This window comes from Caretta caretta, chromosome 15 (genome assembly GCF_965140235.1).
Source record: "Caretta caretta isolate rCarCar2 chromosome 15, rCarCar1.hap1, whole genome shotgun sequence".
NCBI lineage: Eukaryota > Metazoa > Chordata > Testudines > Cheloniidae > Caretta > Caretta caretta.
The window spans coordinates 3,925,374-3,940,017 of record NC_134220.1 but is presented as its reverse complement, the minus strand read 5'-3'; the positions used below and the strand labels follow the sequence as shown (position 1 = coordinate 3,940,017).

Here is a 14,644-nt window from a genome sequence, read left to right as displayed (position 1 = left end):
GACCAGACCCGCGCGGGGCGGGGTTATCCGTGTTGGCCCAGGGTCAGCATCGCTTGGAGGTGGGGTTGTGGCTACAGGGCGGGGCCTACCTGGGGCGGGGCGGGCCGATGGAGAGGGTGTCCTCTCACCCATTGGCTCTCGGAGGGGCGTGCGCCAGGAGCGCCCTGTGATTGGCCTAGCGTCCGGAGGCGGAGACTGGCCCCGGAGCCCGCGCAGGGGGCGGAGTCAGGCACATCTCGCGGGAGCTGGGCGCAGCGCGGGAAATTCCGCTGCCGGCCGGGGACCGGGAGCTGCCGGCCCGGGATGGTGCTGAGGAACAGCGGGCGGCGCCGCGCCGAGCCCGCGGGCGGGGACCCCGACATCCCGCGGTGAGGGGGGCCGGGGCGGCCGCGCGATGGGTGGGCGGGGGTGGGGGGCTTCCCCGGCCAGCCCCGGCCTGACGCGCTGCTCTCCGCAGGGACGATGGCTCCGGGCTCTCCGCCCTCAAGCGCCTGGAGCGCAGCCAGCGGACCGACCGGATGGACGCGCAGTTCGGGTTCGAGCGGGCCAAGGAGCCGGGGGAGAAGACGGGCTGGCTGATCAACATGCACCCGGTAGGCGGGGCCGGGCCCGGCGAGCGAGGGGGACGGGGTGTGGGGCGGCGCGTGGCGATGCCGTTGGCGGGGGGCTCACGAGGCCGCACGGAAGTGGGGGGCTGAGCGGGGGCCGCCTGTGGTGGCGGTGCACAGCGGGACAGGCTGGGCGTGGGGGCGTCTGGGGCGCGAGGCGGGGCGGGGTTCTCGGGCTCTGTGCCCTAGGGCGGGGGCTGTGATGTGCTGTCTTCCCCTCTCCCAGACAGAGCTCTTGGACGATGATAAACGCTTGGTGAGCTGTGTGGATTATTACTTCATCCAGGAGGATGGGAGCAGGTTTAAGGTGAATCCCTTTAACCTTGGGTGCAGAGGATGGAGGAGCGGGAGCAGCTGCTGTTGGAGGGCACAGAGGAGTCTGGCTGCATGGTTTGGGGGAAGACTTTGCAGAGCTGTACACTGAAAACCACTTCCTGACTGACACCGGAGGATTAGCACCAAAGGGCTGCTCCTCCTTAGGGCACAAGTCACATTGACAAAGAGGGCGCAGAAGGGAGTTGGGTGGTTGCATTAAGGGGTACAGACCCCGCAGGTTGCCTTGCAGTTCAGTTGACTCTTTCCTGGTTCTCCTTTAATCCCTAAAAGGACATTGTGAGTAACACTAAGGAAACAGAGAGACAAACTGGGCAAGGTAATATCTCTTATTGGACCAACTGTCCAAAAGATTACCTCACCTATCTTGTCTTTCTAACCTCCTGGGGCCAACATGGCTACAACACCACCGCATACAGCTAAGGAAACTGTCTGATCACCATTCTAGCCTCACGTCTGTGCTGCCAGGTGTAAATAGGGGTGGTTGGCTGGAGGTGGGATTGGGCCCCATGCATAACATATGCCTGCATTGCTGTGTATCCGATGCCTCAGTCAGAGGCAGGTGAGGATATACGCACAAGGTTTGCTCATAATGGCCAGTGATGGCTGTGGTAGCAGGAGGTCAGTGCTGGTCTCATTGTGTGGTGCCTCGCTGCTGCGTGGGTGGGTGTTACTATAGTCTCTTCTATGTTCTTGCTCAGGAGTTCCGCTTTTCCTAGGCGTCCAGATGCTTTAATTCCTTCTTGATTAGATTTTAAGGTGGGCAATTTACTCAGCCATGGAAATCTGTCTGCACAGGCTGGAGTGTGAAGGGCCCCTGTTGGACTCTGCTTGAGAGCCAGAGGTGGGGGGGGGGTGTGTCCCTGGACCAAATGGTACATGGGAAGGTGTGTGTTAGACTATTGTCTGTGCAAGAGAAAGAGAGACCAGAGGTCTGTTTGTGTCTCTCACACTAACACATAGCGAGTAATGTGCTGAACCACGTGCCTCTCTCCACCTACCCAGTGCCATGCTGACTGTGTCTGCTCTTTTCCAGGTGGCCCTGCCCTATAAACCATACTTCTATATTGCAACCCGGAAGGTGGGTATGGACTCCATGGCTGTGGGGCTGGCAAACAGGGCTTCGGGTAGAGTGTGGAGGCAGACGTGGTTATGAATCAGGGATGTGAGTTAGGCAGGTGTGGGGCTGGGACAGCAGCACATTAACTGCCTGAGAGAGCTTGGGGTGAGGTCCTAGCCAGGGAGACAGAAATCCATGGTTATAGTTGGGCTTGGAGGGATCAGATTTTTATCGGTAAATGCTGATTTTTGCTGAACACCCACAAACCAACGAAAAATGTTTCCATGGCTAACAATCGAAATTTACAAATAGGCCAAATAAGAAAACTGCTGCTTGAAAAATCATTAGAGTTTGATTTAAGGATGTTTACTTTGTATATTTTGACATGAGATGCTGACAATTTCTGTTTTAACTGTTATGAAGCTTAAACTTGAATTTCAACATCCCCTGTCATGAAATAATTGGCTGGTCACCTTTGCCTACTTGCCTGCAACTGTGAAAATATAAATTGAAAAAAATGTTTTAAAATGAATATTAATATTCATTAAAATGACAAAATATTGAATTCAGCGCTTGTTGCTGTGCTAGTTGAGCTGTCGAGCTGAAAGGAGATGGGAAGCAGCTATACCAAATGTACATGATCTTTCCGATGTGTTTCAGGGGAGAGTTGCTTGTGTTTCTGAATGAGCTGCCCCTCAAAGTACCAGCCACCTGGTACTCTTGCTCAGCGAGCCCTTCAGCACCTAATCAGCAGCCCTCTTTGGCTTCTGCACACAATCCTGTGACTAAATGCACCTTTTGTTCCTGTTCATGGCCCAGTAAGTGGCTGAGGGTTCACTGTCCTGTCACTCTGCCCCTGTGGAGAACTCACCTGGTTAGCTGCAAAATTGTGGGCTTGGCTGACAGTTCTGGGGTTTTACATTTTAAAAAACAAACAAAACCAAACTCTTCTGCCAGGGTGGAAGAGATTGGTTTCCAGTCAGGCCACTATTAAAGCCCCTGAACATCTAGAGGTCCAGGACACAGCCCCAGGTGAGACAGTATCTGCAAATCTGTTCTGCTTTGATGAGCAGGGTTTTGGCTGCCCTCTTGAAGCTCTAGTCTCTGTGCAGGGCTGCGAGCGGGAAGTGTCCTCCTTCCTCTCCAAGAAGTACCAGGGTAAGATCGCAAAGCTGGAAACGGTTCCCAAAGAGGATCTGGACTTGGTGAGTAACTACTCTGCCCCCTGCCCTGTTGCTGGCAGGTTGCACAGCTCTAATGGGGGAGCGGTGTACAAGTCTGGGGAGAGTGGGATGCGGGCAGGTCTGTATGCTCTATTCCAGTCCTGTATTCTGCACATACCAGGCATAGGGCCTGGACATTGATCATGGGAAATAATGTTGACTCTTGACAGGCACTTTATCTGTCCCTTACCTTTCTCCCCATCCACACACACCTCAGCCCCTTGTTCTGTGGTCTCTTCTCACTCCATCTCCCCAACTCCTGCTGTCTGTCTTGGTCCATCTCCTTTCTTAACTGCCTCTCGCTTGTACAGTCTCTCCCCACTATTCTCACTATCTTTTCCTCATTGGCTGGTCTGCCCCTTTGTAGCCAAATCACCTGGTGGGCCTGAAGCAGAACTACATCAAGCTATCTTTCAACACTGTGGATGACCTGGTGAAGGTGCGGCGGGAAATCTCTCCTGCTGTGAAGAAGAACAGGGAGCGAGACCAGGCGAGCGACACCTACACGTCCATGCTGTCCAGGTAGATGTTCTCCTCTTTGGCAATACATCTTGAGGGGTTGGTCCCAGGGCCCAGCAGGATTCCCTTATGTTCTTGTACTGTGCTTAGCAAGGTGTTCCCCATGTGACCCAGACCTACCTCTTCTCTAATCAGGACTGAAAGGGTTTAACTCTAGCTCTGTTTCCTTTGCTCGGTATTAAGTTTACAGGTCCTTATGTCAGTTGCTCTGGATGGGGAGGGAACTCCCTAAGCTGATGCTTGCCATGGTGACCACAGCAAATGTCCCAGTTCTCCTTTGTCCATGCAGATCCCACTCAAGGTGAGCGTGAGCCTCATACATGCAAATCTCTTGCACATGAGACGCATGTGCACCTTGAGTGGGATCCGCACAGACAGAATACCACAAAGAACCACCGTAACCCTAAGGGAAATAACTGTTCTTTTCCTTTTGTGAAGCTGGCTGCTGGATTAATAGGGAAGAGTTCCTTCTGGTGACTGCCCTAACATCTGCTGGTGCTGCACCTCCTAGTGTCCTGTTCAGGTCCCACTGACTAGAGCTGCTGCAGTTTGTTTCTTATCTTCATTCCCCCTGAGTCTGAGACCTGTGCATAGACTGATTATTTAAACCATCCCTCTCCCCTGCGCCTTGCAGTGCTCTAATTGGTGGCAGCCTGACCATGGATGATGAGGGGTCCTCGAAGAGGTCTGTCAACCAGATGGACAACATAGTGGACATGCGGGAGTACGACGTGCCCTACCACATCCGTCTATCCATCGACCTGAAGATTCATGTGGTGAGTGAAGAGGCCGGTGTGCCAGGAGGGGCTTGTAACTGGGTAGAACATTTGTTCTAGTGCTGTGCCCTTGAGGGTGATGGAAATTCAAGGGTCTCCATGGCAATGAGTCAGTCTCTGTGATGTCGGCAATTACTGTTAGCCCTGTTTTTCAGCTGTGGAAACCGAGGCACAGCAGCTAAATGGCTTGCCCAAGGCCACATTTCGATCCAGTGACAGAAATTGGGATCCTTAACGCCCAGGCCCCTGCTCTGGCCGCTTAGCCTGTGCTGCCCTTCTTTCATATGGCATGTATGAGGTGTCAGTTCAACACCCAGCACATGGTACTGGGAGACGCCATGTTAACGCAGCTCCTCTGATTCTCTCCTGCTGCGACAGGCTCATTGGTACAATGTCCGCTATCGGGGCAGCATGTACCCTCCGGAAATCACCCGCCGAGATGACCTGGTGGAGCGTCCGGTGAGTGCTCCTATTAGGGTGGGGCAGTCTGTGCCTCTCCTGCGTGGCTGGTTATTCTCTGCTTGAAGTTGGCTTCCATCAGTGAAATGGTGAGGTTTTCCCAAACGTGGCTGGTCTTGTACCACAGCCTTCAAAGGGATCATAATGCAAGCTTAGAGGATGGGCTCAAGGTAGCTGCTTGGGTTGATTAGGAGGTGATGTGATCAAGCAGTGTTTCTGCCTCACTTCACTCAAACATTATCTCTGCTCGCGCTAGCCTGGAATCACATTGTCCGTATCCAGGCTCCCATGCTGACCTTGATGTGTTGGTCTTTTTCAGGATCCTGTTGTGCTAGCCTTTGACATTGAAACCACCAAGCTCCCCCTGAAGTTCCCTGATGCAGAGACAGACCAGATCATGATGATCTCCTACATGATTGATGGCCAGGTAACAGTCCAGCCAGGGCTGCTGCTTCCACACACTGCAGCAGCAGTCAGGCTGCGAGCCCACCCGTGACTTCAGCCAACTTATTTCCTTTTTGTCTTATTGCATATTGCTTAGTGTCTATGGAATGGCTCAGGGAGTGAAACTAATATCTACACCAGAGACTGCAGGGCTCCCAAGGGCTTTCCTTTCAGTCTTCTCTTACAAAACCTTGCACTCCTCCTATCTGGGGCTGGGGGCCCCCTCTTTGGATAAGCAGCAATACCTTGGAGGGTGTGGGGAAAAATCCAGGACTCTACAGCATTGTCTCTTCCCAGTCCCCAGCACTGAGCCAGAGTTGAGGCCTCCCAACCTGTCAAGCCTGGTGACAGACACAGGTCCTTGTCTGGCCAAAACAATCTGATTGCACTGGCTAATGTACCACCAGCATCTTCAGCCCCAAGGACTGGCCAAGCTGGCTCTGTGGAGCTCTCCCCAAGGACACTGCACTGCGGTGCAGGCGTTCACTAGCCCTTCTCCTTTGCTGCCTCCTAGGGCTACCTGATCACAAACAGGGAGATCGTCTCTGAGGATATTGAAGATTTTGAATTCACTCCCAAGCCGGAGTATGAGGGTCCCTTTTGTGTCTTTAACGAGCTGGATGAGGTGAGTAGGTTCGGTTTGGAAGACAAGAGATTCAAATTGCTACCTGTCATCTACTGAGGTCTAGGCAGGCCAGAGAGAGTTGGCTGCTTCCTTTGGGGATTACAATGTGATCATAATGCCAGCCACAACACATGAACAGCTTTTGTTTCCTGTGTTTAGTCACGCGAGAACAGATCAGGTCCTGCGAGAAGGAGAGCAGAGGGTAGGTTACGTTATATCCACGTCTCACCTTTCTCTTAAATCCAGGCCCATTTAATCCAGAGGTGGTTTGAGCATGTCCAGGAGACCAAACCCACCATCATGGTCACTTACAATGGGGACTTCTTTGACTGGTAAGGATGGAAGTGGAAACCATAGGGCAGTCCCTGTGCTGGGGGCAGGGGGTTCCAGGAGCAGGCACTAGACCATGTGTCCCTCCTTCATTTCCGGGGAGTCACAAGGTGACTGTGCAAGGCTGTTCCGATCCATGATGAGTATTCAGCCACGCTCTGTCTTGGAACACCCTCTCTTAAGAGCTCTTTCTCCATGCTGTGAGACTGATCAAAGCCCGTGGGTCTCAGACCCCAGACTACAGAGTCCTGCAATGTGGGGGAGGTGGGGTGCAGAGCTGCGTCTCTCACAGTGGGGAAGCAGCTCCTAGCTTTGAAGCAGTGACCCTGGATGTTCCAATCTAGTCACTTCTGGCTTTCCAAGCCCTGCTCTGCCACCTGCACAGCTGCATCTTGTCTCTGGGGTAAATACCACCATGTTTACATGCTGCTGATCCCAAAACTGGTGGGCAGTGAACAGAGAGGAGACGAAGAAAACTGCAGAGTGAGCTGGGGAGAGGAGAGCAGCTGGGGAGCTCTAGCCAGCCTGGGTTGACTGATCATTGAGTCCTGCATCCAGATATAGAATGTCACTGAATAGCCGTGCCCATCCTCTGTGTAACACTGTGCCAAGGGGACTCTTAGGGTCCAAACTCTGTACTGTAGCCGCAAAGGGAAGGGGGCAGGGAGGAGCTCTGGCTTACATGGTCTATAAAAGAAGCCAGGTTTGAAAGCACTTCTCCAGGGGAAGAGGGGTGAAGGTGCCTGTGTTTGTGAACCCTCTGTACTATCTCAGCCTTCCTCCCCAGGCCCTTTGTGGAAGCCAGAGCAGCAGTGCATGGAATGAATATGTACCAAGATATTGGATTCCAAAAGGACAGCCAAGGGGAGTACAAAGCCTCCCAGTGCATCCACATGGACTGTCTAAGGTACCAGACGCTGCCTCCATTCTGTGCCCCTATGGCTCTGGGTAGCGGAGCACTTTTGTAAAGTTCCTGTTCCCAGAGAAGCATGGACACTGGCTGGCACGCTGCCCCTCAGGAGACGTTGCTCGCTGGCTTCATGCATAGTGCCTCGTTGCATTGGTGGGTCAGTCCGTTATTTGGCTGTTCCATGTCCATTGCTGGGCATGCTAGGGTCTGGGTGGTGCAGCAAGCTAAGGCCTGGACCTGGCAGCCTTCTTTTCAGGAGATGTCTGCTAGTGCTCTGGCTTCGCTGACAAGTCCCAGAGGGGTTGGTCTCATTGCCTAGCCGGTGGGTGATGACATTTCAGCCTGCAGTCTGAGCTCGGGGACCCAGGAGGGACATTTGTGCAGCGAGGCAAATCCTCCACAGGGAGCTGTGACAGGAACGAGTGTTTTAGTCAGTCCCATTCCTATGGGATCTGCAGTCCGGATAGCCACCTTCCTCCTGCTGGCAGTCCCAGGATCACGTCCCCTGCACTCAGTGATTTAATGTAGGTGGGCTGAGGTGGGCTGGGGCTGGGTGGTGGTTTGAGGTAGCAGAGAATGCAGATGAGCAGAATTGAGGGCACTGGCAGAGATGCCCAGCCCCTTCCTACACTAGGCCTGGCTCCTGGTACCTTGGATGAAGGCCCTCCCCCCACTTGTCTGAGTTATAAAGGTGCTGCCCGTGTGGTTCAGGGTTTCCTGGGGCAGAGTGGCTCATGGCTTCCGTTCACAGGCCGGCGCTCTGGTTCCTCTCCTCAGGTGGGTGAAGAGAGACAGTTACCTCCCCGTAGGAAGCCACAACCTGAAAGCAGCAGCCAAAGCAAAGCTGGGCTACGACCCGGTAGAGCTGGACCCCGAAGAGATGTGCCGGATGGCTACAGAAGAGCCTCAGGTACTCTCTGCTCTGCAGCCTCTGGACCTAGTGGTCAGGAGACGGGCCCCGGGAAGCCTGGGGCACTGGTCCGCATCACTGATCATTTGGGCTAGTTCTGGGTGGGGATAAATGCCTTTGGCTAATGCAGTGGGCATGGAAGGAAACTGGAGGGTCATTTTGGCCTCCTGTATTTCTGGCAGCCTTGGATGGGGTTCCCATGTAATCAGCTGAGCCTGCCCGGGGCAGGGGTGAGGGGATCCCTCCTGGTGCTGTCATGTTGATTTCACTAACGGGGGACCTGTCACTCATCTACGGCAGGTGAAGCACTTGGGCCGTAGAAGTACTGTGACGGTGCAAAACTTCACTTCCACTAAAGCAGGGGGAAGGCTCTGTGTACACATGGACAGGGCTGGTCATCAGCTATGGAGCATTTGTGTGGACAGGAAGCAGTCTCCCCACTTCCAGCACTATGGGGCATATGGGCAGTTACATGGCAAGTGGCCCTTTTCCTCGTCCCCTCAGAGCTGAGGGGCCTCTGAGCATACAGCTCGCAGACAGCCTTTACGGTCTGTGACTGCCCGCTGCCCCCCCCCCCCCCCCCCAGGCTGTAGCATGTGCAGCAGGGAACAGGCACGGGGCAGGCGTCGCTCTGCTAGTCTCCTGTGCTGAGCTCCACTTGAATTGATCCAGCTCTTTGCTGTTTCCCATCAGACACTGGCCACTTACTCGGTGTCCGACGCTGTTGCTACCTACTACATGTACATGAAGTACGTGCACCCGTTCATCTTCGCCCTGTGCACCATCATCCCCATGGAGCCCGACGAGGTGAGTGCTCACGAGCCAGAGCCCGTGCTGGGCGGGCAAAGGAGCTGAGTGCTCTGTGCCGGTGGAACGCGGCCATGCCTGTTGCCGAGGGGCTGAGACATGAGGGTGGACTTGGTGGGCGCCCGTGTCTGTCAGTAGTGGCTGTGGCTCTTGCGGTGCTCGGAGGTGCTGAGCACCGGCAGCTCCCAGTAACTTCAGCTGGAGTTCTGAGCCTCGGGGCGTGTGCTGATCGGGCTCCCACCAGTGTTACACGGGGCTCTGGGCGTTTGCCCAGTAGAGGGCACTCTCCTAGGCCATAGTAACTCAGGGATCCGTGCAGGAGCTGTGCCTGTGTCTGTGCTAGCAATTTTGAGGAAGTCTCCCCCTGTTGCGCGAATGCTGGCGGTGATGGGAGGGCTGGGAGACGGGGCACGGGCAAGTTCAGGCACCTACCGGCGGGCAGCAGTGTCAGCCTTAATGCAACAGCCACAGCCTTCTCCCAGTCACTAGTAGAGGTGCAGTCTGCAAGACTCCATGTGTTGTTCACAGGCACCTAAGGGATCCCCTTCCGGGGCAGGGTGTTCTCTGCTCCCCACTGTTACCACAAGCTGGGAGTTGCCAAGCCAAGCACCTTGTCCCATTGACACGTGGTGCTGTGACAGGGCTGGCTCCCCTGGGTGGCTTGGTCTTGGCTGTGTGTCCTGACGCTGAGTGCCCCCATGTCTCTCCCTGCAGGTGCTACGGAAAGGCTCAGGGACGCTGTGCGAGGCGCTGCTCATGGTCCAGGCCTATCACGCCAACATCATCTTCCCCAACAAGCAGGAGCAGGAGTTCAACAAGCTCACAGAGGATGGGCATGTGCTAGACTCGGAGACCTATGTCGGGGGCCATGTGGAGGCGCTAGAGTCAGGGGTCTTCCGCAGCGACATCCCCTGCCGCTTTAAAATGGTGTGAGCCTAGGTGTGATCGCCCCTCGCCCCCATCTCTGGGGTGGGGAGGGGTGTAGAGAGCCCATCTGGAGACTCCTCCCCTCCTCTCCCCGGCCATTAGTAGTTACTTTCCTTGGTGTTTTCTGTTGTGCTGGGATTCTCTGGCTCTGGGCCCCTGAATCCAGACATGGCTCAGACGGGCAAAAACCTTTCCACAGCTGGAACTAACCAGCCAAGCCAAAGGGAACGTCAGGATCCTCCTGCTCTCCCTCCTGCTTCAGCCATGCCTCTCCTTGCTTTGTCTCTCACCCACTCTCAACTGGGTGCTGCTTTCCACAGCACTCCCTGTGCCCACCCTCCCTTTCCACCTGCAGTCCTGGGTGCATGCCACTCGCTGTGAGTTTGTTGGGCTTTTAGACTGTATGATCCTTGGGGACGGGGGTCTGTATAATGTGCTGTGTATGGATCCAGTGCTATGGAATAGGTCAGCCCAACAATGATCGTTCCTGCTGCAGAAGATAGGGCGGCATGTAGGTTGAATACAAGAGGACCTCCTTGTTAGAGCTGACCCTTTGGTTCTAGGGACAGCAAGGGTGTACTAGGAGCTGACGACTAGGTCAGCTTTGTCCCAGGTGAAACTCTGGGGTGTGTGGGTGTGCTCATAATCCTGGGAACATGGCTTTCCGGCTGTGAGAAGCCTCCTGTTTCATGCCAGCTTTGTGGCAGACGGTATGGCAGTTGTAGAGCCTTGTAGGGAAATGCTGCATTTGCCTGGAGGGCTCTGGCTGGATCTGGGTCTAGGATGCACAGTGCCTGCCAAGGGTCTGCTGGTGACCTTAACTGTTCACAATCTGCTTGTGCCCCCATCTCCTTCAGTGCAGTTAGAACCTGGGTTGGATTGTCTTTCCTCATCACAGGCAAATGTATGGCCCTTACCACGGGGAGGGAAACACATCCTCGAGTAAGCTGTAGGTCAGTGTGGAGAGTGGCTTTTTGCATGGATGCCTTCTGTTGTCCTAGGCTCATCTAAAGCAGACAGAAGAATGGGCAGCTCGGTAGGAGTTTGTAGTTGCTTTCCTCCCCCAGGCCAGCAAGGGAGGTTGGGTGAGAGGAGCCGGAGACAGCCTCATAATTACTCATTCTGATGTCCCCCCAGAACCCTGTTGCCTTCGACTTCCTGCTGCAGCGTGTAGAGAAAACCCTCCGGCATGCCATCGAGGAGGAGGAAGGTTTGCCACTGGATCAAGTCACCAACTTCCAGGAGGTAGCTTGGACCTAGTCCTGATTCCTGCCTGTGTGGGGGTGTGACACGGCTTGGGGCCTGTAGGAGGTAGTACATGGCGTTTCTCTAGACAAGCCCATTTCCTGTTTGTGTGTGTTAGCATCATATAACCGCTTTAGCTATTTTCAGCCCTGAGTTCACCTCTTCCCTGCCTGGACCCCCTCCCCCGCATACCTATGTCTGGTCCCATTTCCGTTGTATTAAATAGTTGACGTCAGAAACTGTCTCCTGTGACTGAGGCTAAGGGAATCAGTGCTGCTGAAGATCAGAACGCAGCCCATTCTAAGCTTCGTGCGCCGTTAGCTCTTTCTCCGGGTCCTCGTGCGCTCTGTGGTCACGGGAAGGTAGGAGGAGGGATAGCTCAGTGGTTTGAGCATTGGCCTGCTAAACCCAGGGTTGCGAGTTCAATCCTTGAGGGGGCCATTTAGGGATCGGGGGCAAAAATTGTGGATTGGTCCTGCTTTGAGCAGGGGGTTGGACTAGATGACTTCCTGAGGTCCCTTCCAACCCTGATATTCTATGATTCTGTGAAAGTTGAGTGACATACTTGTCCCTGTGGAGGGGAGCCCGTGCTGTATGCTCTGCTCAGTTGCTGATTCACTCCTGTTTGGTTTCTGCCTCTTCCCCTCACTGCAGGTGTGTGATGAAATCAAAGTCAAGCTGAACTCCCTGAAGGACATTCCTAACCGGATCGAGTGTCCCCTCATTTACCATCTGGACGTGGGGGCCATGTACCCCAACATCATCCTTACGAACAGGCTGCAGGTAGGTAGCAGGCAGCCTCCTCCTGGGTTTGCATCCCAGTGGGACACAGCTCAAAGACAGGGCAGCTAACTCCCTGCTCAGGAGGAAGTGCGGAAGCAGCGCTGGGTACTGACAGTCGGGCATTTGGCAGGGCCTGCTATAAATATGGCTGCCAGCGGGTCAGAGGAAAGAAGCCTATGAAAAGGCAGCTCTGAACCCAGTTGCTAGAGGCCTGGGGTTAGAGCCAGGTTCTCTGATCTCTCTCTCTCTCTCTCTCTCTCTCTCCAGCCCTCAGCGATGGTGGACGAGGCCACATGCGCTGCCTGTGACTTTAACAAGCCAGGTGCCAATTGCCAGCGCCGGATGACCTGGCAGTGGAGAGGGGAATTTAGTGAGTGTTCCTCTGCTGCTTGCAGAGGTTCCTTCGCTGTGCTAACCTGCAGGGAGACCCTGGAGCCTGGCCTAGGAACAGTCCTGCCCTGACTCCTGCTCAGACATGCTCATGGCTGTCCTTCCCTTGCAGTGCCCGCGAGCCGCAGCGAGTACCACCGCATCCAGCAGCAGCTGGAGTCAGAGAAGCTGCCCCCGCTGTACCCGGATGGCCCGCCCCGTGCTTTTCATGAGCTGTCCCGCGAGGAACAGGCCAAGTTTGAGAAGAAGCGACTGGCAGGTGAGAACTAGCTTAAAATGACACGAAGTCTGAGCACGTGGCACCTTGTGGTTCAGTTTGCTCCATCGGGATGCTGAAGGGTTGCTTCTCCTAAAGATATTTCTCCAGATTAGCTTCCCCTCTTTGCCTAGTCCATGCTGGTACAATCTGCGGGCTCTAAGGGATAACCCACTGCCAGCTTGTAATGGCACTATAATTTAGAAACTGGCTACGCAGGCACAACTGGCTTTCTCCCTTCCATCTATCATCCTACACCCTTCTCTGTCCCTGTGCTGAGTCTCTTGTAACCAGCTGCTTCTTCCTAGCTGCTGAAGTTGGAGTTACTTTGCGTGCCAAGACAGATCATGTCTGCTGTCAGCAGGCTGTTACGCCAGCTCTCTTCTGAGGGCCCCCATTGGGGCTGGGCAGTGAGTTTCTAGCCCTTTGGGTTGTGAAGAAAACCCTCCATGGCTCCCTGCTGTAGTCTGTGGACAGTGCTCTGGATTCTGTATGAGACATGATCAGCTGCATTCATCTCTGATGAGTTTTAACTCTGAAACCTAATGATGAATAGCAGTGTCAACACCGTGAGCGTTTTTACTGCTTGTGAGCCACTGTTTAGCAGACCCATCCCCCTATTCCAGGGCTGTAGGCCAAGCCTGGGTTTGAGAGGAGCATGAGGTGAGCACCATCCCTCTTTTTGTATGCACCCCATCCTGACCCCTGTGTTGGCAGGTGCTGTTTCTCTCTGCTGTTATGGCCAGCCCCGTGCAAACCTTAGTTGCTGCCGCCCTCCTCCTGTGCCCACCTGTCGGGGTGAGCCGCCCCTGTGAGCGTGCTGGTCTCTGGCTAAGCTGCCTCTGCTGTCTCTCTGGCACAGATTACTGCCGCAAGGCCTATAAGAAGCTGCACGTCACCAAGGTGGAGGAGCGCGTCACCACCATCTGCCAGCGGGAGAACTCGTTCTACGTGGACACCGTGCGAGCCTTCAGAGACCGTCGCTACGAGTTCAAGGGGCTGCACAAGGTGTGGCGGTCGGATCCCTCTGTCCTGGGTGTCACTGGGGTAGCCACGAGTTCCCTTTTCTGGAAGAGCTGATCTCTGCTTCCAGAAGCAGCTAGGCTGTTCGTTCGTCCAGGGTTGGCTGTTCACCTCACTGTGCTCAGGAGCTCTGAGGCCAGCTTGCTGAATCGGACCCAAGCTTAGAACAGAGATGGGTCCCTCCATGTGGCAGTTCCGGGAGGGTTGAGGGGACACGCCTGGGTCCCACCACTGATCCATCTTACTCAGTAAGCAGCAGCTGTGAGGCATGAACAGCTCCAAGACCCAATCACTTGCTACACCAGTGAGCTGAGTGGCTGCATGTTTAGTTCATCCGGGATTCAGCCAACCCTGCATCCAGGCATCCTGTTTCCTTGCCCTGGGTTCAGTTTGGGGCAGCACATTTAAACTGAGATAGCCATGAGGTGAGAGGGCTGCAGACTAGAGACAGGCTGGGAGGGGAAGGCTGAGAGCTGGGTGAGGGAGAGATGGGAGAGGGGGACCCTAAGCATACAAATTGCTCTAAAGGGGACAGGGATCGGCTCCCCTCCTCCCTGGAGGCAGGGAAGTGCTGCAGCAGAGCAAAACAGCAAGAGGGATTTTACTGTAGGCACTGGGGTGAGCTGGCTTTGGAGTCCCAGCTACTGGAGATGGGGGCTGGGCTGTGGGTGCTCATCGAAGGGAATGGCACAGAGATGGGGGCTGGGAATCAAAGCCCATCGATTGGTTTTATTCCCTTTGCTGAGCTGTACGATGCCTAAGACTCTGCAGCCCCTCACTTCCGGGCCCAGAGAGCTGCAGGTCAGCTGTCCGCCTCTTGTGATGTCATGCTCCTGTCCCAACACCAGTTGGGCCGTCCAGCAGAGGGCGGTTGGGACCGGATGTTCCTAATGCATGTAGGAAAAAACGAAAGATCCTCGAGTCTGTCTCCAAAAGGGCTCACCAAAGGCCCAAACCATCTTTTGCTTTGCAGCTTATCTTTAGTAATTGCCTCAGTCCTGCCCCCAGGCACAGGG

At 54.8% G+C, this 14,644-nt stretch overlaps 1 protein-coding gene across 2 annotated transcripts in view; it reads left to right on the top strand.

Annotated features, from left to right (window-relative positions):
• The first annotated feature begins 244 nt into the window (after nt 1-244).
• POLE (DNA polymerase epsilon, catalytic subunit) overlaps nt 245-14,644 on the top strand; it is a 33,858-nt gene continuing 19,458 nt past the window's right edge. The window contains exons 1-20 of one of the 2 annotated variants that reach the window (XM_048821326.2): nt 245-368; nt 458-593; nt 835-915; nt 1,978-2,022; nt 3,114-3,206; nt 3,592-3,746; nt 4,378-4,519; nt 4,898-4,978; nt 5,298-5,405; nt 5,937-6,047; nt 6,294-6,379; nt 7,165-7,284; nt 8,065-8,197; nt 8,891-9,004; nt 9,719-9,931; nt 11,069-11,176; nt 11,831-11,959; nt 12,227-12,329; nt 12,462-12,608; nt 13,468-13,613. In XM_048821326.2, coding sequence (XP_048677283.2) covers nt 304-368; nt 458-593; nt 835-915; nt 1,978-2,022; nt 3,114-3,206; nt 3,592-3,746; nt 4,378-4,519; nt 4,898-4,978; nt 5,298-5,405; nt 5,937-6,047; nt 6,294-6,379; nt 7,165-7,284; nt 8,065-8,197; nt 8,891-9,004; nt 9,719-9,931; nt 11,069-11,176; nt 11,831-11,959; nt 12,227-12,329; nt 12,462-12,608; nt 13,468-13,613 — 2,316 coding nt within the window. In that variant the 5' untranslated portion in view covers nt 245-303. Of the gene's footprint in view, nt 369-457; nt 594-834; nt 916-1,977; nt 2,023-3,113; nt 3,207-3,591; nt 3,747-4,377; nt 4,520-4,897; nt 4,979-5,297; nt 5,406-5,936; nt 6,048-6,293; nt 6,380-7,151; nt 7,285-8,038; nt 8,198-8,890; nt 9,005-9,718; nt 9,932-11,068; nt 11,177-11,830; nt 11,960-12,226; nt 12,330-12,461; nt 12,609-13,467; nt 13,614-14,644 lie in introns of both variants that reach the window. The other variant, XM_075120177.1, reaches the window with a different exon arrangement.